General features: G+C 33.3%; 1 protein-coding gene across 1 annotated transcript; it reads left to right on the plus strand.

The window, feature by feature from the left end:
* Window positions 1–2,524: 2,524 nt before the first annotated feature.
* On the plus strand, window positions 2,525–18,172 carry LOC132730860 (sodium- and chloride-dependent GABA transporter 1-like). The gene is made up of 14 exons (XM_060716932.1): window positions 2,525–2,900; window positions 3,758–3,892; window positions 7,068–7,212; window positions 7,808–7,960; window positions 9,000–9,132; window positions 10,177–10,311; window positions 10,675–10,778; window positions 11,196–11,320; window positions 12,685–12,797; window positions 13,174–13,311; window positions 14,214–14,316; window positions 14,667–14,767; window positions 16,367–16,537; window positions 17,004–18,172. The coding sequence occupies exons 1-14, from the start codon at window positions 2,597–2,599 to the stop codon at window positions 17,289–17,291; spliced, it is 2,148 nt and encodes a 715-aa protein (XP_060572915.1). The 5' UTR covers window positions 2,525–2,596; the 3' UTR covers window positions 17,292–18,172.
* The last annotated feature ends 5,937 nt before the right edge of the window (window positions 18,173–24,109 follow it).

Below are 24,109 nucleotides of genomic sequence, written 5' to 3' on the forward strand. Positions count from 1 at the left end.
AACTAAAACGTAAACAAATCGGGCGTTATGCAACAGCTGCTGTAACACTTAGACAATAAGGCGAAATGCATAAAACACGCCCTTATCCATAGCTTGTTATCCATTTTTGATAATTTGTCAATTACTTGACGGCCTAGAAAAGTATAAAGTAGTCAACAAACCAAGCAGGGATTTTCAGACTGAAGTTTTTGAATTTTTTTCTGCCTTATATTTTTAATTGAATAACACTTTGTTGATACAAAATTGTAAGTTTTAAGAAAAATCTTTTTGTAACATTTTTACAACTAACACTGACGTGGCTTTTCGGTGCTTTGTTGTTGTTTCGAATTGATGACAATATTTACGCGCTAAAAGACTGTTTTTAAACACATGCACAGTGTATTATTGTACAGTTGTATTTCTCAGCGGATTGAATTACATTAACCTACATTCAAGAAGCATGTGCGAAAAGGACAAAGCTAAAATTCCTTTGGTTTTGGTTCATCCTGAATCAAATAGTTAACTTTTTCCTCGATTTTTAATTGTCAATAAACAAATAGACGCATTATAGAGGTTAACTAGTCATAATTGTTCTAGATGCAAGACTTTGCGATCATCAATTATTATTTTTGCATAAAAATCTCTCACTCCTGTGGTCATTTAACGGGCTCGCAGGCTGGATCCCCATTCTTCTTATTTCATCTCCAGTAACTCATGTTCGCCTTCTAGGCGATTTATATTTTCCGATAAAGTTTTCATGAAGATCTGAAGGTGACCGATAGGAGATCACCTTATCAGTCAATCAGTGACAGCTTTGCTTTCATGAAGGTGGATAAGTTACTATTTTTAACCTTTGGGAAACCAGACACGTGTACGCAATTTTTACGTTTTGAAGATATTACAGGTGAACAAAAATGTCACCGCACATGCTATTTGGATAAATTACCTAGAATCAATGCTTAGATATCCAAAACTATAGAATATTTAGTTTCGCAGAAATTATATACCAAATATCTACTTAACATTTTGCTTTTTAAGGCAAAATTGTTGACATGTCTGACTTCGCGGATGACATCAAACAATTCTCTGTAAAGTTTGCAAAAAATAGCCCTGATTATCCAAATCAGCTCGAAGGCGAAAATGACTTACTTGGGATGATATCTACATATACAAGTATAAAAAGATTTGACTTTTAGTCAGATTGGCTGTATCCCAAGCTCCATCCATTACAATTATGAATACCACGATGTTTTAGAAACAGAGGTCCAATGTATCGCTGTTCTACACCGGACATGCTAAAGAACCATGTTCGCTTTTGGAACTGACTGAGCAACTGCTGTATACATGCACTACCTCTGGAATATGAAGCAACTAAATTTCTAGGGGCGTTAATTGTATATAAGGGCCACCGTTAAGCGGACAAAAAACTCATTCATTAAAATTTAAATGTTTTTGTTCCGGTATTCTGTATTTCAACTGTCTTAGATGTACCATGTCAAGTTTAAAATGATATGACTGTAATGTATCTTTTTAAACTGCACAATTGTCTAAATCCCGAACAAAGAAAATAATGAAGGAAAACACATGACGATCGAGGGTCTATGCATACGTTTCCTGCACATTGAACAATTAGTGCGGGAACTATCGCGCAGTTATTGACGTCATAAACGTTTAGTTAAAATATAACTGAATTTGTTTATAATAAGAGGATATTTTTCGTTTGCGTGAAATATGGAATATATTTTCACGAAACATGATAAAATGCCACATATTTTCACGAGCCGGTACGGCGAGTGAAAATATGTGGCATTTTATCATGTTGAGTGAAAATATATATCATATTTCACGAAAAACGAAAAAATAACCTTTTTATTTAATTTCATTATCAAAGAAAATGGTAACGAATCCCCTTGCTTGCTTCCAACTGCAATTGTACAGCGCGCAGTAATTTATGCGTAAGCACGCGCTGTTTGGCGCTACATTGTGACGTCATGTAAACAACTCTTTAAACGTCTGTAAAGCGTTAATTACTAAATTAAAGATATTGGTGTTCGGATTAATTTTCTTAGTTAGACCATTTTCTATCATGCTAGATAGTTTTCAAAACAATATTCAAGAAAAAGTTGTTTTGTATTCATCAGATTTTTCAAACAAAACGGCGAAAGAAGTCCCTTAAAATAAATATGAGTTTTGACTCCGCCCACTTTCATATTTATATTTCATATTTATTTTTTAAAATATGAAATATATTTGACTGATATAGCACCATATTTCATGGGTAAAATTAAATAATTGCCCATATTGCAAGAAAATGCTAAATTCAGATAGAGCTGATGTTGTGACAAAAACCTGAAATTGAATAAATGTATTGGATGTTTTTACCTTTTAATAAGAACATGTATATAAACATTAAAATTATTTAATAATGAACGTAAACTTGTCATCTTTTATCACCATTGGGTTCAGATCTATCTTAAGACCGTTGAAACGAAACATTGTTTTATATTAACCAACATTTACACTATAATTGGCCGATATGTGCAGCATTTGTTGTGATGTATCAGTTTACATAATATAAACTCCCTGCTCGCACGCGCGCCAATTCTTATGATAAATTATGGAGGCTGGAGCTTCGGTCGAGTTGTTAACTATTAAACCGTTGAAAGAAGAAAATGAGGTAACCGTGCCCACTGTGACGTCAGAAGAAGACGGGGCTCTTCTTACCGTGACGTCTCAAAGTGGAACCGAGGAGCAAGCACCGACTGAAGGCGATGTCGAAGTCGAAACAAAACCCGAACATGAGCATCCGGAAAGAGACCATTGGTCAAGTGATTTGGACTTTATACTGGCCTGTGTTGGTCTGGCCGTTGGACTTGGGAACATTTGGAGATTTCCGTATCTTTGCTATAAAAACGGTGGAGGTAAGTAATTTATTAATATAATTATGTAGTCATGAAAGCAACAATACATTTAGTAGTATATCCTAAGTAAGTGACTTAATTGTTTTAGAATGAAGAAATATAAGAGCCAGAAATTTCATGTAAACAGAAATTTATAAATGCTAGAGCAATTGCAAATATCAAGTGTTTATTATCAATCATCGTGGTAACATATTGTCGTTTATTTTGTGGTGTTTTTTCATTGAAGTATAGCTGTGTATTTTGTAGTATAATGTTATTATTGACTTTATGAACGGAAATAGTTGCAAATGAATAAATAAATGAATAAACGAAAAGTCAAAAATATGTTTTTATCACTAATCTTAAAATCGTAAACTTAATACTAGGATACAAATTAGCATATATTAGATTATGTTTTACATGTGATAAGTCACATATTTCACATACAATCTTCGTTTTGAGTGAATTATTTAAAGGGACATTATGCCATGTTTTTACATTAGTTTAATAATGTTTTGATAATTGATTAAGAGCATTTGAGATGTATAAAAACTGAAGAAAGTAGTGTTGAACGTGCAGTAATGTGTCGCAAATGTAGCAAAATGTAAACAAAGTAGTATATTGTCTACCATACAAAATATTAATTCACTATAATTATACCAATTGCAGAGCAAAAAAACAAAAGTAGCAAAAAAAAAAAATCATAATAAGGCAAACCAGTTTAAAAAAAAAACAAAAACAAAAAAAAAACAACCTCTGCAACACTTCTGAGGCATAATGTGCCTTTAAAGCAATCGTTATCAATTAGAAGCATACTCGAACTATTATTATTCGCGTAGTTATTCTTTGCTCAATATATTTATTTTTTTTGTCTCCAGGAGCTTTCCTAATTCCATACTTGATATGTCTTTTTACCTCCGGGATACCAATATTTATGTTGGAACTGGCGATCGGACAATTCATGAACATTGGGAGTCTGGAAGCTTGGGCTGGACTTGTACCGGCATTCAAGGGTAAGTGCGTGCATGCGAGTGTGCGTGCGCGTGCGTGTGTGTGTTGAATTATAGGGAATATTTGTTATGTTTGTTACAGTATTTTTTAAAAAAAATTTGCCGACATTTTCAGTTTCCTCCCAGACAGTCATAAAGTTTGCACCAGTACTATCCTTGTCTTCGGAAGAAACTGTGCACATCTTAATTTACATCAGCGGTATAGGACGAAACAATTTTAAAGTATTTAGTACACATCTTCTGTCTGGGATTCGAACAAACCAATACCATTTACATGTATATTGAAGAGCTTTTTTCGGTGTGCTGAGTATCCTGTAAATTATTTAATAAATATTATGTTTTCTTTAATTAGAAGAAACTAATGTACTCTTAAACAGAAAATAAAATCGCTCAGTAGTCACAATTAGTAATCAATTCATGTTTGTTTTATGGCAGTTTAAACCGCTCACGTAGTTTAAAAATAACACCCATTAAAAGAATTTCAAGTGTTTTCATTTTTGAGTAGAGCAATTGACACACGTGGGCGTAATTATCCCTATGAGTAACGCATTGAGGAAGTTCATGTTTTTTATGTTTTCGTTCAAGTGTAATTCTGATATTCTAAAGCTATATTTGCTAAGAGAAGCGAGGAAAAATAAAATCACCTTCCCGCTTCCTTGTGTGTTAAAGATCATTGCACTGTCATACTCGTCTGACACGTGATGTTTTCAAAGACGCCATAAAGTTTAAAGAGGATGACATTAATTTGCAAAAAGTCAAAGGCGTGATTGGTTGTAATTGTCTTAACAACCTTTGCGGAAAAAAATGCAGGAAGTGTTAAACGCCAATAATGATGAAACATTTCGTGCAAAAACATGTGTATGACATTTCATTTTGAAAGTTTCCATAACTGAGCGATTAAGATAGCTTGTTTTTAGCTCACCTTGCACAAAGTGCAGGTGAGCTTTTAGGATGGCCAACCAAATGGCGTCCGTCGTCAGTCGTCCGTCCACATTTTAAATATTCAAAGTACATCTTCTATGATACCGCAAGGCCAGTGTTAATGAAACTTGGCAGGAATACTCTTTGTATGAAGCTCTATCAAGATTGTTCAAAGAATTCCATTTCATGCAGAACTCTGGTTGCCATGGCAACCGAAAAAAAAATCTTTAAATATCTTCTTTTAAAGAACCGTTAGAGCTAGAGCTTAGATATTTGGCATGAAACATCTTCTAATGAGTGTCTACCAAGTTTGTTCAAATAAAAGCCCTAGGGTCAAAATTGGCCCGGCCCCAGGGGGTCATTGATTTTCCCTATATGCATATAGTAAAAACTTAAAAAATCTTCTTTTAAAGAACCCAAAGAGCTAGAGCTAAGACATTTGGCACGAAACATCTTCTAGTGAGTGTCTACCAAGTTTGTTCAAATAAAAGCCCTGGGGTCAAAATTGGCCCCGCCCCGGGGGTCATTGATTTTCCCTATATGCATATAGTAAAAACTTAAAAAAAATCTTCTTTTAAAGAACCGTAAGAGCTAGAGCTTAGATATTTGACATGAAACATCTTCTAGTGAATGTCTACCAAGTTTGTTCAAATAAAAGCCCTGGGGTCAAAATTGGCCCCACCCCAGGGGGTCATTGTTTTTCTCTTTATGAACTTAATATATCTTCTTTTAAAAAACCCTAAGAGCTAGAGCTAAGATATTTAGCATGAAACATTTACTAATGAATGTCTACCAAGTTTGTTCAAATAAGGGCCCTGTGATTAAAATTGGCCCCGCCCCAGGGTCATTGATTTTCCTTATATGTGTAATTAGTAAAAACTTAAAAAATCTTCTTTTAAAAAACCAAAAGAGCTAGATTTAAGTATCTAAACATGAAATATCTTCTAGTGAGTGTCTACCAAGTTTGTTCAAATAAAAGCCCTAGGGTCAAAATTGGCCCCGCCCCGGGGGTCATTGATTTTCCCTATATGCATATAGTAAAAACTTAAAAAATCTTCTTTTAAAGAACCGTAAGAGCTAGAGCTTAGATATTTGGCATGAAACATCTTCTAGTGAATGTCTACCAAGTTTGTTCAAATAAAAGCCCTGGGGTCAAAATTGGCCCCGCCCCAGGGGGTCATAGATTTTCCCTATATGCATATAGTAAAAACTTAAAAAATCTTCTTTTAAAGAACCCAAAGAGCTAGAGCTAAGATATTTATCATGAAACATCTTCTAATGAGTGTCTACCAAGTTTGTTCAAATAAAAGCCCTGGGGTCAAAATTGGCCCCGCCCCAGGGGGTCATTGATTTTCCCTATATGCATATAGTAAAAACTTAAAAAATCTTCTTTTAAAGAACTCAAAGAGCTAGAGCTAAGATATTTAGCATGAAACATGTTCTAATGGGTGTCTACCAAGTATGTTCAAATAAAAGCCCTGGGGTCAAAACTGGCCCGCCCCGGGGGTCATTGATTTTCCTTATATGTGTATAGCAAAAACTTAAAAATCTTCTTTGAAAAAACCCAAATAGCTTGAGTTTAGATATTATACATGAAACAGTTTTAAGTAAATATCTACAAAGTTTGTTCAAATAAAAGCCCGGGGGTCAAAACTGGCCCTGCGCCAGGGGTGTCATTGTTTTTAACTATATGTGTATAGTAAAAACTTAAAAAATCTTCTTTTAAAAAACCCAATGAGCTAGAACTTAGATGTTTTAGCATGAAACATCTTCTTATGGGTGTCTACCAAGTCTGTTCAAATAAAAGCCCTTGGGTAAAAATTGGCCCGGGGGGGGGGGGGGCTATATACAGGTGAGCGACCTCAGGGCCATCATGACCCTCTTGTTTTACTCTTGAGCTTATAATAGGTAAATTTCCCAAAAGAGGCAAAATAAATTCGTTTGGGGAAGCTCTTAGTCCACCTGCAAGGAATTTAAAAGAAGAATCAATTAGTTGTCATCTCATACATGAAATGCACAGATGGTCACGTTGGGTATAGTTATATTGGCGACATCATGGACATTGCTAAATTAAGATAGAACCACATATAACAGGTGACTTATATGTTAGTCTCCCTTCCCTTAATATTGCCCTTTCCTAAACGGTGACCCACTGGGTTCCTTTCCGGTGGTCACTGTTACTCGATATATTATGTTTCGACATGTTGATTCATACACATGTATATGTTAATGATATAGCTTTGTCTGTATGTTTTAGGTATAGGGTTAGCGTCGTTCTTGGTGATATTCCAGGCTAACTTGTATTATATCGTTATTCTGGCATGGGCTTTGTACTATTTGTTCATGTCGTTTACATCCGTGTTACCATGGTCACACTGCAACAATGAATGGAATTCAGAAAAGTAAGCAATGCTTCTACTTTAAATGGTTATTGATAATTTATAGTGTTTCTGGACGTCAGTTTGATTATTGACCATTTCTGTCTTCACGAATAAGATATATTTTATAATTTTTGTTTTCTTCATAATTGATGAACCATATATAAACATATGTAATTTAATATTTCTAACGATGTAAATGTTACGAACGGCTTAGTTATACGAACCGAACAATAAATACACTCATATCGGCGACGTTGAAACCGCCACTTTGCAATATGTTTAAACTGCTGAACGGAATTCCGTTGAATGCATTTATTCTATACATTTATATAATTCTGCAGTATTACTTTCATAATACATGATTGCTCAGCTGTAAATGGTGCACAACATGTTACATCGGCAATCCATAGTTTGTTCGCAAATGGTATCATCATCTATAGAATACACAACATGCAAGATGAACGTTAGCGTTTATCGTCACCAATTTGCCAGACATTAGTAATTGTTGATATACTTGTACCAAAATAATATGCACGTCAATCATCATCGATATAGATAATTTGTACTAAATGCCAACTGTTGTTTTATTTTTGTTTCTATTTGTTCTACTTCACAGTTGCTTTGTTGGTAAATCGTCACCGCCTGCAATTATTCCCACCAATCAAACGTTGGTATATCTTGCTAATTCAACTGGAGTGGTAAATGGTACAGTGATCCCCGAAGTAGTGACGTCGAATAAAACGGTTGACTCTGTCATAGAGTTCTGGGAGTATGTTATTTATTATGTCATTAATGTTAATTTTAACCTTTAACGAACTGAATATGTGTCATGGTTTTGGCATGCTCTAAGTTTCGAACAGTCCATTAGAAGTTTAAAAGATTTCAATAATGAAATGCACAAGAACTAAGCAACGAGCTTGATAGAGTCAGGTCAGACTGCAAGGAGTCCAGGCTGGCCTGGCTCTATATTGGTGGAAATACTTGAAGCTAATCACAGATAAAGAGTGTATTATATTATTTACAAAGATTTTTGACAAGTTAAATGACCCTATATAAACGTTTGTTGCATCCTTTTTTCGAGAAAAAAAAAGAGATTTTTTCATAAATTGACAGCAGCCGCGTATATTAAATTGTATAAGCTTCACGTGTATCCAATGAAAAGCGGTTACAAACGTGCAGTATTATAAAACAATGAATAAAACCTAACAAAAGCAATAATATATAATCAAGCACAATGTAAGCAAATAATCACGAAAGGGTAAAACGCCTTTTTCTTTGCGATATGATATCCTTTGTTACATTTGCAAACCATATACAGTCAGGAAATATTTTTGTAGATATGCAAGTATCGCGTATACGTCTAGTAAAATGAGCGTTGGGTTACATGCGTTATTTTTCAATCCGGTACATAAATACTGCTCACTTGTTGCAAAATTATCATGCATGTTTCTGTGACGAGGTACATGTATTTGGCAAACATTTAAATACCATTTGACAAAATATATATGAGCCGCGTCACGACAAAACCAACATAGTGCGTTTGCGACCAGCATGGATCCAGACCAGCCTGCGCTTCCGCGCAGTCTGATCAGGATCCATGCTGTTCGCTATCAGTTTCTCTTCTTGTTAAAGAGTTGGTAAGCGAACAGCATGGATCCTGACCAGACTGCGCGGATGCGCAGGTTGGTCTGGATCCATGCTGGTCGCAAACCCATTATGTTGGTTTTGTCGTGACGCGGCTCATATGTTTTTGAAGACAGTTTTATAATTCATGTATAGGTTTTAAATTACAATCAAACTGTTGACAGGAGAAAGATATTGCATATATCGAGTGGCATTGAGGAGCCAGGAAGTATCGTGTGGGAACTCGCCTTGTGCCTGCTAGCTGTATGGGTACTAGTCTATTTCTGTGTCTGGAGAGGCGTAAAATGGACCGGGAAGGTATAGAACAATTATGCTCTACTGAATAATATTTTCTTTCAAATTTCAGTTACTCTGATGTATAATTATACACTTGCAATGTAATGATATGCATGATATGATGCTAGATTATGTAAAAATGTAGTTTAATCAGCTAGGAAAAGTTTCACATACTGTAGATATTGTACAATTAAATCCTGACGGTTTAGAGAGGTACAACTTATAATCTTCATATTTAAGATCAACACTTCCGTTATTGCAAACTTACAAGAAAAACAAATCATCAATGAAATAGAGAAACCTATTTGTACTAAGGAATGTTTTGAGATTTTTTTTTTGACTAAGCAGCTATATTTTAAATATAATCATTAAATATGAACAAATTTGAAAATGAAATTCTTTTTTACCTCTTGATATATCAAATATCAAATATGAAAAAAAAAACAACAACAAAAACAACAAATAATCGGATACACCTTTACGGATAGAAAGGGAAACGAGTATGCATATCATGTAGGCAACAAAATGCCTGCAGTTATCATCCTTATATCATGGTCGAATATTACGTCATGAAAGTACTGCAAAGTTTCATGCTTGTTAAGCTGTCTGTGTCATATGTATTGTTTTTTCTTTAGTCTGTCCGAACATACACTTATCTTTGGTAGCTGATTTGGAACGCTTTGGGCGTCGTGTTGGCGCTAGCGACAACAGGACAAGCGTCAAACGGCGCCTTGTCGGACTTTCGTCTTGTCGTCCTGTCGCCAAACGGCGCGTTGTCGTGCGGCGTGTTGTCGCGATGTCACATTGTCGCTCGGTTCAAATCAAAGGATTAGCTTATCAGCCAAGCGACAAGGCGACATCGCTTGGCGTGCTTTGCTAGAGGCAGGACGACAAAACGACAGTGCGACAACGCGCCGTTTGGCGCTTTGTCGTAGACGAAAAGGCGATAACGATATAGGTTGCGTTGTCGCTATTGCATCGCAACGCACAATGTACCAAATCAGCCACCATACTTATCACAGATTGTTGCCCCTATGAAAACATATGATACAATGTCCTTTTCAGGTTGTTTATTTCACAGCATTATTTCCATACGTTATTCTTACAATATTGCTGATACGCGGAGTGACACTAGAGGGCGCTGGAAATGGTATCTATTTCTTTCTGAAACCAGACTTTTCCAGATTGGCTGATCCCCAGGTAGAGCTGCCCAAAATTGTTTTTATCTTTTTTTTATATTCGGTTGGTACGTGAAAATGGCTTATTTGTGAACTTAACTAAAAGTGACGTCTTTTGATATGACATAGTATGGCCGGAATCTTTTACAATTTCCATCCTAAATTTTATTAATACTTCAAGCCGTGTTACTGTAATGATTGCACGAATCTTTTGTTGGGCTCCAAATGTTGAAACGGGTGAGAAAACAACAACAAACAAACATTTTGCCGTCTAACCGGGATTTGAACGCTGTTGAATAATATCTCTACCGTCCGGCTGAGGCTATCCGGTCGCTTGAGTTGTCACCGCTGTGGTCTGTTAACATCTTGAACTATTTTGTTTTAGGTATGGATTGATGGAGGTACTCAGATATTGTACTCATTTGACCTGGCCATTGGTGCAGTCATTACTCTTGGTAGTTATAGTAAATTTAATAACAACTTCTACAGGTATATATCATGCATCATTTCTTAAATACTTATACACTTATATACCAACATATATCACGTTCATGTATCATGTAAACGTTAAAATAAGAAACAACCTATGATTTTATATATCATAAATTACAACAATAATCATTTAATTTATGTTAGATTAATACATGTTGGCAATTCAAATTTCAAAAAGAAAAAAGGGAAATGAAGCAAAAAAGAAATGTTAATAAATTTATTTGTATATACATGTACATGTATCCATATTAAGTGCCATGCATCCTTTTATGCATTGTCACCACCCCCGCCATCAAATTTATTCTCTTAAAAATACAATTTTTATTAAAAGTTTCTCTTATTACATGCACGACCGTTATTTCAATTTTGTTATTAGTAAAATGGTCACCTGTTATTGAATATTGTCTTCTTTAGGGATACATTTATCATAACAAGTATAAATTGTGGCACGAGTATATATGCTGGATTTGCTGTATTCTCTGTGCTTGGTTTTATGGCGCACGAACAGAATGTGACCGTCGCAGAAGTGGCTACATCAGGTACGAAACCATACACCATACAGATGTTAATACTAGGGAAGGCCGATGGTGACATTTCAACCTCTTGAATTCTCGGGTTCATTTTCATGAATTCACGATTTCAACGCCATGAATTCACGATTTCACCATACAGAATTCGTGAAGTTCAATACACGCATTCATAAAGTTGAATTCATGAAGTTGAAATCGTGATTCGTGAAGTTAAAATCGTGAATTCATGAAGTTGAAATCGTGTATTCGAGAATTCCGTATATTGTAAACGTGAAAATTATCAACTCACGAAGATGTATTCGGGAATTCGTGAAGTTGAAATGTCTCCACCGGTCTTTCGTACAAAACATCGCACATGTACTGTTTAATATTCACCAATCTGTTGTGTACTAATTATTGTTCATGAGAATTGACCATACCATTAGGTATTCCTTCATAATGATGAGTTTCTTTATGTAGAAGCACAGATACCAACATGCGTCCAAATACGAATACTTGTATGACCTTTTTAAACAACGAACGCGTATGTACTTAACTGAAGTCAAAAGAATAAAATAAGGCCTATAGACTTGCTGTAATTTCAAGACTGATTCAGATGCTAAAACTTTTCTCTTAATTTATATGTGGTTACACTTTGTTGAATTGAATTTACAAACTTTAAAGCGGTGTTCATATCAGAACATTGTTATGGTTGACAGCATGTTTTGTTGTACACAACGTCGGTTGAGTATTTTGTGAAGCATGTTTTCAAACTAGTGTGCTGATACAAGTTGTCCGAAAATTGATTTTGTATGATACAATCAAATTCAATTAAAATTTTATTGCATTTTGTTTCGGCAAACCATTGTTTTTGATAATACATACACAACATAATTATAGTAATCACTTGAAATATGACATACACACAAAACAAATATACAGTGTTCACAAAAAATGCAGAAACATATCAAATCTAAAATTCTTCTATTGCTTCTGAAACAATAGTTCTTAATGCGAATGCTTTATCTCGAAATATACATAATTGTTATATTCTGATTTTATTTCTTGATAATATAACATATAAAATATTATGTAATAGAACTTATTCAAAATTGGAAAGGATAGATGCTTTATGAAATACTTTCTTAGTTCTGAACATAAGGGTAAACATTATAAAAAGTGATATTCTGATTCAACATTTCAATACGAACATGATTTACATCAAGGTTATTTCTATCAGTTCTTAAGTACAGTAAACTCCGCTTATAACGAACTCCATTGGGACATTCAAAATTTGTATCTCTATTTCTAAGGAATGAGAACATAATACAAAACATGATAGTTGTTGACGTAAATTGTCATACTTTACAATATAAAATATAATAATGTTAAAGGTCCTGGGTTGGTGTTTCTCACGTACCCGAAGGCCATTACCCAGCTTCCCGTGGCACCACTTTGGTCAGTTCTATTCTTTATTATGGTCATATTGGTTGGTTTGGATAGTCAGGTAAACTTTATTATTTCAATGTATGTAAGGTATATAACTTAATACTTTATTAGCTCCAATATTGTGTCAATTATATGAAATAGATAAGTTATTGTATCGGCTTAAATGAACTTTGGCATAGATAAGTTTAAATGTTGTTTTTTTTTTCAACAATAATTGCATTCACATTTTGCATGTTAAAAAAACACCCTAAGTTTTGTAAAATTCATTTTACACTGCTAGAACATAAAAATGAATGCTTGAAGGCAATGCTCTTATTCAAAGTTAAAGATTTTTTAAAAATCTTTAAAGATATTTTATTTTAACCATGTTTTGATTATGCAAATCTGATTGAGATTTTCTTATAGTTTTCATTTTGTTTCATACTTTCGTATAGTTTGTAGCAGTTGAGGGTTTCTTGACACCGGTATTTGATGGGTTTCCGGACGTGTTGTATGGAATGAAGAACAGAATGATAGTGACAGCTATCTATTGTGCCGCTTCCTTTTTAATTGGTCTTTGCATGGTTACAGAGGTAGCTACACACTCTTAAAGTTTGTCTTGTGTCTCGGTTGTAAGAAAAGGCTCCCTATTCATCTAAGCGTTACAATTTTGTTTTTCATGCATTGAATATAATTGTTTCCATTATTTTACATCATTGATTAAGTACAAGTACATTTCAAACAGAGGTAAGGAGGCGTGAAGTATTTTGATTTATTCATTTGTCTAATAAAGAGTCTATGCCTATCTATATGGATATAGTTTACTCACAAGTGATCTCCTTGATTCAGCAGTAAAAGGCACACACTAAACACGATAGTTTTGAGAATGTTTGATATACATTGGCTTAATTATTTGTTTTTTAATTCCATTGTATACATTTAATTTCTAATAGAAACTGATTTATTGGATGACTTTCTTTCTTGGGATAAAACGTTTAGTGAGAACAATTGTACTTATCTTCCACTTTAATTTAATATTATCACTTCACAAATGATAATAGCTTTCAACTGAAACAAAATTTAATTTCAAATGAAAAACATGTATTCAAGTTATGAGTAGACCCTCTATACTATATTTATACGAATAATTTGAAAATATTTTGGCCAAGTTGTTGAGGTGTCAATTACCCTGGCCCTACCACGCCTCCTTGTATGACAACAATACTGGCTAATTCTAAAAAAAGGCAAATAAGCTTCACACTGTTTTCAATCTCACTTAGATACTAATAGTCAATTATGCTTAAAAAAGAATGTGCTTGTTTTAAAACGTGAACATACTGAATAAATGTTTTAAAATGTTTTGAGGTGTTGATATTTCATTATAAAGTTCAATGATCGTGTTGCAGTTGTTTAATTGGATATGTTGATATTTTATTGAAGGGTGGAATGTTCGTGTTACCATTGTTTAATTTGGTATGTTGATATTTTATTGAAGGGTGGAATGTTCGTGTTCCAGCTGTTTGATTTCTACTGCTCTAGCGGACTTGTCTTATTGTGGATTGTCTTCTTCCAAGCCATAGCTGTTAGCTGGATATTTGGTATATATTTTTCTTGCAGTATCATAAGAATTGATCGATGAATTCAACACATGTTTCATGAAAAGTTTGTGTTCAGTGCATTAAAAACAAGAGCAATCCAATTCCTTCACACCATAAACAGGAAAACTACTTTATTGAAGGACAACTGTTAGTTTCTGTTTACAATAGAGGGCGACTGGTTAAAAAGTCTTTGAATCTATCACCACATTTCTATTGAACAAACATATTTTACATTATTCTTCTAATCGCCTAAGTGAATAAATAAAATGTTAAGTAAAATGAATTGATAACAGTAATTAAAATGTTTTCTATTTTGTATGGATTTTCATTAACGTCATTTCATGTTACAGGATCATCTAAGTTCCAAGATTCTATCGAGCTAATGATCGGAAGACGCTTGCCACATTATTTCATAATATGCTGGAAATACATCACACCTGTGGTTTCTGCAGTAAGCTATTTTTACTTCTTTGGTTGGGTTTAATGTCGCTCAGTATATGTCATTTGGCGACTATCCAGCTACCTGGATATCTTTGTCACATAAAGAATTCGAAGACATTGGCGCGACTCGAACCTACAGCTGTAAAGGCAAGTGGTTTGAAGTCAATGACCTTAATCACTCGGCCTGGACGCCCGACTTGTATAGTGTAAACAATGTTGAAATGGACAAAGGTTGCAGAAGTGAAAAAAATGAAATATTAGAGCTAGTATAAAACATGACATGTGCAAATAATTCCCTACATTAACCCTCATCCGTAAGTGAGTGATATAAACAAGATGGAGAAAAATCAGTTAAGCAAGAGAAATGTATTAATTTCTATCTCTTTATGCATATCAATCATAAAAATCGTCAGATGGTTTGCGGATATTTGTAAAATTTTCTAGAGTTATAATATTTCATCTATCATTTGCGTCAGTGTGTATATCCTTAACACAGCAAAGTGAAAATGACGCAGTAACTGTGCAATGCACAGATGCGACCTATAACCTGTCTTATTATCATTATCAGAGTAGGTTTCTTTAAAAATTTATGCCGACTTTGTGCCATATATGACCGTATATGACCGAAACGAGCAACACGGTAAGTAAAACCAAATATATCTTACAGTTAGTCAAATAGTAAGACATGAATTAGTGCATATAACGCCAGATCTAGAGACATTCTACTGACTTAAGTTTATTCAGACTGCAATAAAAAGACTCAATCAAACTGAGCCTGCAAAATTTTCAAATTTGCTATTTTGGGCGTTCTTTAGGGATAACATCAAAAATATCCAGGAAAAATGTTTGATTTTCAAGATCATTCGTGAGAACCAATAGGAAGATGACTTTTGTGCGTCGTTTGAAATTTATTTATACAATATCGCATCCATTACATTATTGTTTTCGTTATTTTGTATACTCAAGACATTTTAGACTACTCGTGTTATACAATTGTGAAATAAGCAGACATGATTCGATTGAGCCACTTTTTTATGAGATTAACGCCCATGTCGTGAATGATGCGCCGAGACAGCACTTGTACCATCATAAAAGGTGTCTGAATAACATTTTGTATACTTCCTTTTAGTCTTATATGGCAATGTAGATCGTCAACCAACATTTAAAAGAAAAAAACACACAACAAACAACAAAACAACAACAAAAACAACAACAAAAGAAACAAATAAAAAGAACAATAAAAAAGTTTATATGCGTTAAGATGTTAATTAATACCTAAGCGAGTCAACAAGCACATCCAATATGGTGTTAAGTTGTCATTATCACGATGAAATCACTTTCCTTGTAAAGTGGGTTAAAATATAATGCCTTATCAGCCATGTGGGGTAATTTATTTCTTTAAATTTGAAACTAAATTAAAAAGTGTATTGGTCCTTTTACCTTTCGCATTGCTCGTAACGGCCATATATCGCACAGATTCAGCGTAGACTTTGCTCAATTTCTGCCTTATTTTCCTGTCCTGCGTTACGGGACATACACAGTGTGCTTGCTTATCTGGGAGTTGCTTTAACATCTTTAAACTTCTCCGTTTTTATTTGTCTGTTTTTAGGGAATATTTCTGTTTATGGTGTTTGATTTTGTACCACTGACGTATGACCGTAATTATGTGTATCCAGGCTGGGCACAGGGTATTGGAGTATGCATGGGACTGGTGTCCATGATATGTATCCCCATAGCGTTTGGTCACTCCATGTACAAAGCTGAAGGAACGCTCCGCGAGGTACGTATAAAGTTATTTTCTTCCACTGTATGCCAATAGGTATCACATATAACGAGACTGTTCCTCATTTTGGTATTAAGTTATTTTAAATAGATGTTTTCAAATATAATATTCCTTTACAGCCATACAAAAACAACACTCGTGGTCATTTATTACAGTAAAACATATTTTTGGTTAAAGTTACTTTATAAAAATGCAGACTATTTTTGTTCAGTTATAATATATGTTCATGTCGGTTTATTTATTATGTCATGTAAATATGAATGTAAGATTCATTTTGCAAACAGAAGGTAAATCACCGTACGTTATGTAGCAAAAGTACCGGACAATTTTCAATCATAATTATGGCATCGTCTGCCATTTTGCACGTTTATGGTATAAAATATTTATTTTGTTGACATTTATCAATGATAAATTTATGAATGGTCAATATTTGATTTAATTTATTTTTATTTTCAAATTGCAGAGGTGGCAAGCAGTAATTAAACCAATTCTTGAAAGTCACCAAATCAAACATGCTGATACCGATAAAGGACCGGCAAATGACACCAACATCGAAAGGGATGGTACTAAACTCATTGATGGGATGCCAGCAAAAGACGAGAATTTGGAACCAGCATTAAATGACAAAAATGAAGTACCATCAAAAGATGGTAACTTAGTATTAGCTAAAGACATAAATGAAGTACCAGCAAAAGATGATAACTTGGACTTTGCTAAAGACTTGACTGAAGAATCAGCAAAGATTGTTTAAATCTAACACAAGACACATAACTGTGTTCTTTGTTCGCGACAAATGCTTTTTTTATTTAGAATGCTTTTTATAGCTCACCAGAACCGAAGGTCTTCCGTCAGTCCGTCGTCATGCGTCAACAATCGCCTCCTTCCCGGAAACTGCTGGGCAGATTTACTTCAAATTTGGTCTGTAGCATACTCGCGACAGTCACACTAAAATTTGCAGATGTCATTTCAATTGGCCCCTTTAAGATGTCAACAGGGCTTAAAATAGAAAACCCTTTAAACATCTTCTACTACAGAACTAATGGATGGATGATCACCAAACTTTGTCTGTAGCATTTTTTGGAAGTCTTTAATCAAGTTTGCTCATATTAATTTGATTGGCCCCTTTTAGGGGGTCTCTAGGGCTAAAAATAGAAAAACCTTTAGACATTTTCTTCTACAGAACTAATGGATGGATGATTTCCAAACTTTGTAGCATTCTTGGGTAGTCTTTTATCAAGCTTGTTATATTATTTGATTGGCCCCTTTTAGGGGCCGCTAAAGCTAAAAAGAGAAAAACCTTTAAACGTCTATTTCTACAGAACTAAAGGATTGATGATCGCCAAACTTTGTCTGTAGCATTTTTAGGTAGTCTATAATCAAGTTTGCCCATATTTATTTGATTGGCCCCATTTAGGGGCAACTAAAGCTATAAATAGAAAAAAAACATTTGAACATCATCTCAAATTTACTATTAGAAAATATTGACAATGGATAATTTCCAACACTGAAAAGCAGTTGTTTCTGGTGAGCGACTCAGGGCTATCATGGCCTTCTTGTATAATACACACCGTTATTATTCATATATTCATATATTCATTTAACATAAAGCTGCAATAAAATACCGTAAACTTAGCAGGATTTTCTTTCACATTCTAGTAATTTGATCAAAAGACGCCAACGTCCACAAAGATTTTAATTTAATGACGATGATAGATTTCCAGCAACATTCTAAAATTTGTAAGACATAAATCAAGTTCAAACAAAGAATTATAACTTGAAAGTTACTTATGGCAGAAATTGAGTATCAGCAAAGAGTTTTAGCTTGCAGTCGCAAACTGCAAACTGTGTTTGACTCTTTAACTTGGTTCTTGAACAAGAGATTCAAAAGCTTTCTCTGATCGCAATCTTTGCCTTTTCTTAAGTTTAGATTACTTTTGACAATTCAAATCGTAATATGTTATATATTTTATATACAAGTACAATAAAATGCAATAAAATATGCGAGATTTTCTATCACATTAATCTAGTAAATTTCAATTAATATCCTCTAGAATCAAATAAATATGGAACCCCTAAAACATTCATACATTCACATACCGGTACTAGTCTGAGCTTTATCGTGATATTATTTGTTCATATTTATCTTCAATATTTCTCTTATGATATCCAGAACACATTTTTAACGGTATTTGGCATGGGAAAACACCACGTAATGTCGCAATTTGATGTTACCTAAAGACAAACCAGTAGACGGAGGAAAAGATGAACAAATGGGCAATGCCAAAACTATATCTCTAATTAAAATTTCAATATTAATGTGACAGTGACCTTAACCTGCTGACCTTAAATACAATAGAGTTCTGCTAACTTTATTTTGGAAAAGCATTTCATGAACTTTGGCTTAAATAATATTTATTTATTCTTCCATATTTTCAAACAAAATCTCAATACATAATAATTTCACCCAGGATTGAGTAAGAAGTGAACTTTTAAGGTAAAGAGTCAAATCAAATACTAGTTAATTTAAATGCACGTTTGGATGACCTTGAAGTACTGTCATATATTAAAAAAAATCATTTACCTACTACTAGGATACAATCTATGGAGTTTGATGGATAAAGGCCAAATGTTTCTTTTGTTGCTGAAAAGATCAACTAATATTCAAGGCGGTATGAACTTTATCTACAAAAACGATGCAGATCATCTGCCCAATAAGGGAAACCACTCTGTTTATAGGAATATACTAAAGAGTTGTCTATTCTGCGGTTGACTTATACAATTGTTGTTTTACGGTTCTGTCCTCATTTCCAACCTTGTTCAACATTTCAATCAAATTCAATGTAAAGCAGCATGGTTCGAACTTTTAACAGTCTGCTGACGATAAACAGAACGGTAATGTGTAAAATAAATTAAAATTACACGTACAAACTAAGGAGGAAGGTAAATTAATAATTTAAAATGGAAAACTAAACATTTCGATATAAAGAGTGACAATTTGTTAACACATGTCTTATTATCTTTTATAAATTTGGTTTGGTTTCAAGTCACACCGACAGGGAAAAGGTCTTATCTAAAGTTCCTGGTGGGATTGCAACACATATCGATGAGTGGAAAATTGGTTAAATTCAACGACTTGAAGCACTTGAACCCAAGCGCCGAAAAAAAAAATAACAAAGATTAAGTGAAGAATAATTTAAAGAATAATTTAAAAACACACCAAGTTTGATTATTAAGAATTGAAAGACATTTGGCTGTAGATTTAAGTGGTTTAATTTCCTTGCAATATTTAAACACAGAGCAAGCTTATGTATAAATAATCAACATTATTAATATGTATCGTATTCATGTCAAAGAATATAAAACCGGTGTTATAAATCAAAATTAAATAACGTCATGAAGACAGGTGGTGATTTGGTATCTTTGTTATATTTAGCTGTTGTAACATACAGTGTTACACAGTTCATCCTATTTCTGTATAATTATAATATGTCTACAACGTATAAATAATCTTTTCAGAAACGACATCTAATTAACGTTATGAGACATTGAGGTTATTTAAAGTTGATAATAAATACCACTATAAAACATTTTATGCATTGAATGTCAACGGTTATACCAGAGGTGTCATGAGAAGTAGATTATACAGCTATGTATTTGTCTGGCATAGATTATGAGAAAAACAACGTATGTGCTTGACACAGTCATTGAATTAAAGAAATCAGCTTTGGAGTCAATATTTCGGGTTAAATATTTTAATGTTACTCGATGGCATACCCGAGATGAATGTTTGTGATCATAAACATCTAATATTCATCACGCATTCGCCGTTTTTCGACAAGGTAAAACGGTTACAGCCGACCATGTGTTTGGCATGACGTCATTTGCGTGTGTTGACCACACTATAGTCTGTCCCATTAAAAATGGAAATGAACTTTTGCCTGGTGTGAAATAACAAAACGAGGTTGAATAAAAATTTAACTGTTTTTGTAAACTAAAAAAAAGTCACCCTCGAGATTTTTCAGGATTTTACTCTAAAATGTCTACTTTTCTTGTGAAAGCGAATTTTGATTTCTCTATGGAAAATCTCTGTTGTTTATTTTCCGTAGCCATTGCCGAAGTACTCTTCATTTGAAGATGAACGGGAGAAAGCACGTGTCATGTTTCTAAAATATACATGAGGTTCTCGGGGTCGTTTCATGATTATTTTACAAAGCTGGATCTACAAGATGTAACAGTTTAGTTGCAATGCATGATGAAAAACTTAAAAAAAAGAAAGAAAAATAAGCAACAAGAACACCGAGTCAAATGGATAAAATATCTAGAAATTGCACTTACTTTTAAGCTGAATAGAATTCCTATGAATTTCGGAATAGATATTTATAAACGTCCCTTCTGAAGATTCCTTCATTGCCAGTATCTATCCAGTTCCGTAGACCCGATTTTTTTCTACTTCGAAACTCCTAAATGACATGACTCCTACAGTACACTTATGATGATCCAGATTTTTTAAACTGTTAATCCGTCTCATTATTAAAACATTGTTCAATTTGTGGAGTTATCTGGGTTAGCAAATGAAATATGTAAATGAAACACATCATAATTCATTATGTTCCAAATCCATAATTCAAGAACGGCCCATCAATTTTAGTTGTCAACATCACAATGCTTATAACTCTTGAAAATGGATTCCAGACGAAACTTTATTACGTCAACAACAATTTACGAAATATATGACGTAACAAAAATGCCTCGCGATTCCAGTTGCGGCATTGACAGAGAGCGCCTAGGCATTATGTAACCTCAAACAGATAATTTTAGCGTTGAGATGAATTTGTCTTGATGGAATTTAAAATAATTTTTGTATACCCAGATTTTGCAACTTAACTGTAAAAATACACCTTCAATTCATATATGAATAATAAAACTTTTGATAACATTTAGATCATCTAGATAATTTTAATCACACTTAATGACATGAATCTACAACAGTACAATACTTCTTCCATTAATTACATAGTACATTCGTTTTGATTTTATGTTTTAAACTATTTTACATATTTTCAGAAATAATTTCCCTACATATAATCTCGTTTTTCATGACTTCTGTAAATCCTACTATTTTAGCTACAAAATATTACAATATGCCGTATTTTTCTCCCGCGAAAAATATGCTAGATCTATTGTATTTTCACAGAATATTTTTTAAATTTAATTTTAGGAAGGCTAAAATTATTGAGAAAGTCACTCGGTGTTTCTCTTTGACTCGATCTCCCTTCATATTAACATAATATTATATGTAACACTTTGAGTCTTATAAAAAACCACTTATTGTCGCTTATTTAACACTTCAATTCAATTTATTCAAACTTATTCTTAATAATATCAAATCAGTGAAATCACTGACATTTTGTTGAATTGTGAGACGGGAAGTTAAATTTGTATTTACAAACTTAAAGTGTATATAGGCCTACGTTTGATTGCTCAAACTAGAAAGCATGATATTATATATATATTCTTATAATTTAACATTTTCCTCGAACGCGAGTCTGTGTTCTCTCATTAGCCAGGGAGTTAGTTAAAGTAGACACTGTGGTAACAAGCAAACCAATTCTGAACATATAGTGAATCAGTTTTCCTTTCTATATATTTCTTGTCAGATTTGCATGATAAAGTAGTATTTGATGAAAGTTGAAACCTACGGAAAGTTTTAGCGCACGGACATCGCACCCGAAATAAGAAGGGTAACATTTCTTGTATCCCATCGAACCTGGTCAATTTAATTATTTTTGAATAGAAGTGATACATACTAGTGGACAGAATTCAGACAACTAAAGAATTGTGTAAATTAAACATTAATTAGCAAAGAACCATTTTTTATAGTCTTCTAGCTGGGTCATGTGGGGGTTACGTTCATTGAACGCCGCCTTTCCTTGTTGATATTGTTTATTATATTCTGTATAGCTAGTGTTCCCGCTCCCTACGACATGCTGCGGTATGGAAAGCTATCTAATCAAATCACTTCATTGTTCTTTTTTATCTTCAAAAATACGACAGTTTATCATGGTTATTAATTTAATCTTTGTGTGTAAGAATTTATAAAGCGGTTAGCGATATTTTAGCTTTAAATGATTTTAATTATTTTAATAATAGTTTGCTAGTAAAATTGCCTTTTTGACACCAACTTTGTTCCCATTTTTCATTTTAATGATAACATTTAGCTATTGATCAGTAAGTAAATAAATATAATCAAATTTTTATAATTAACGAGTACATTTCACCGTAATTGTGAGACGAACCCTAAATGACGTCTATATGGGCGCCGCCATTTTGAAATGGACGTCACGTCAGGTTACAACGTAAGTCAACGGGGAAAAATATAATTTTAACATTTTGACCATATTACTGACTTTATGAAAAAAATGAAAAACATGCCTAGAGATATTGACGTCAGGGTTAAGATGACATTAATTTAAATGATTTTACTATTATATTAAATAAAAAATGGAATGTTCAAATTTGATGGGACAGACTATAATAGCGTTATAGTACATGTATTTAAGCGTTCCAATGATTAAATGATTTTTGAAATTCTTCTTATTTTGGGTATATGCTTTATATCATATGATGCCGTATAGCTTCATAATTGACTTAAATTAATAAAATTATTATTAGATTTCAAAAGAAATTCGTAGAGATAGGCGTAAAATGAGAATAATCTATTGTATTTTAAAAGTACTAACACGTATAAAAACAAAGTGGTATTTTGTCTTACATACAAATACTAAATCGCTTGAACCGTATCATTGCCGAAAAACAGAAGCCGCAAATGATGGTTTTGGCCACAAAGTAACTGTTACAGTACACACTAAAGCTTTAAGTGACATTATGCTCATATTTTTATGGTCAAGTTGAGCTGAAATTACTATTTATTTCAAACAATTGACTTATAAAATGGTGATTAACCAACAGTTCATATTGGAAAATGTTTGGGATAAAATTTAAATCTGCCTAAAATATAAAAAGACTGCCCCACTCTTTTTATGAAATGAATGTTACCGGTAAATTCTAATGGATGTTAATGAAAATTACGTTTGAATCCATGCGTTGTTTCTTGTTAATGTGAAATAAATTTTGATATTAAAAGGAATTATGGCAAAATGAAAATTTATTTTGACATTCACTTGTTCACTCATTTATACCCTTGGATGGGCATAATGTCACTTTTAAAGATGTACGCCTCCAGATTCAGATAATTTTCATAAAAAATTTTGAAAAAGGATTTGAATGTATAATATTGTTAAATAACCAGAAGGAAGCAATTACACATTATCAATGGCACTACAACCCACGTGAATTACCAAAAAGTGGTCAAAATATGCATAAATAGCCCTAAATTCGTTAGAAACGCAGTAGAAATATAGTTGTAAATACTGAAAAATCAATATTAATTGAATCTTGAATCATTTTATTTTTTTCCTAAAATCATAGTACATATTTCTCAAGTTTGATTTTATTAAAATATTTTGACTCAGCTGGAGGCATGCAGCTTTAATTTGAGAAATATTTTTC

Source organism: Ruditapes philippinarum, unplaced genomic scaffold (assembly GCF_026571515.1).
Source record: "Ruditapes philippinarum isolate M1 unplaced genomic scaffold, ASM2657151v2 ctg827_1_1_1_1, whole genome shotgun sequence".
In the NCBI taxonomy this organism is placed as follows: domain Eukaryota; kingdom Metazoa; phylum Mollusca; class Bivalvia; order Venerida; family Veneridae; genus Ruditapes; species Ruditapes philippinarum.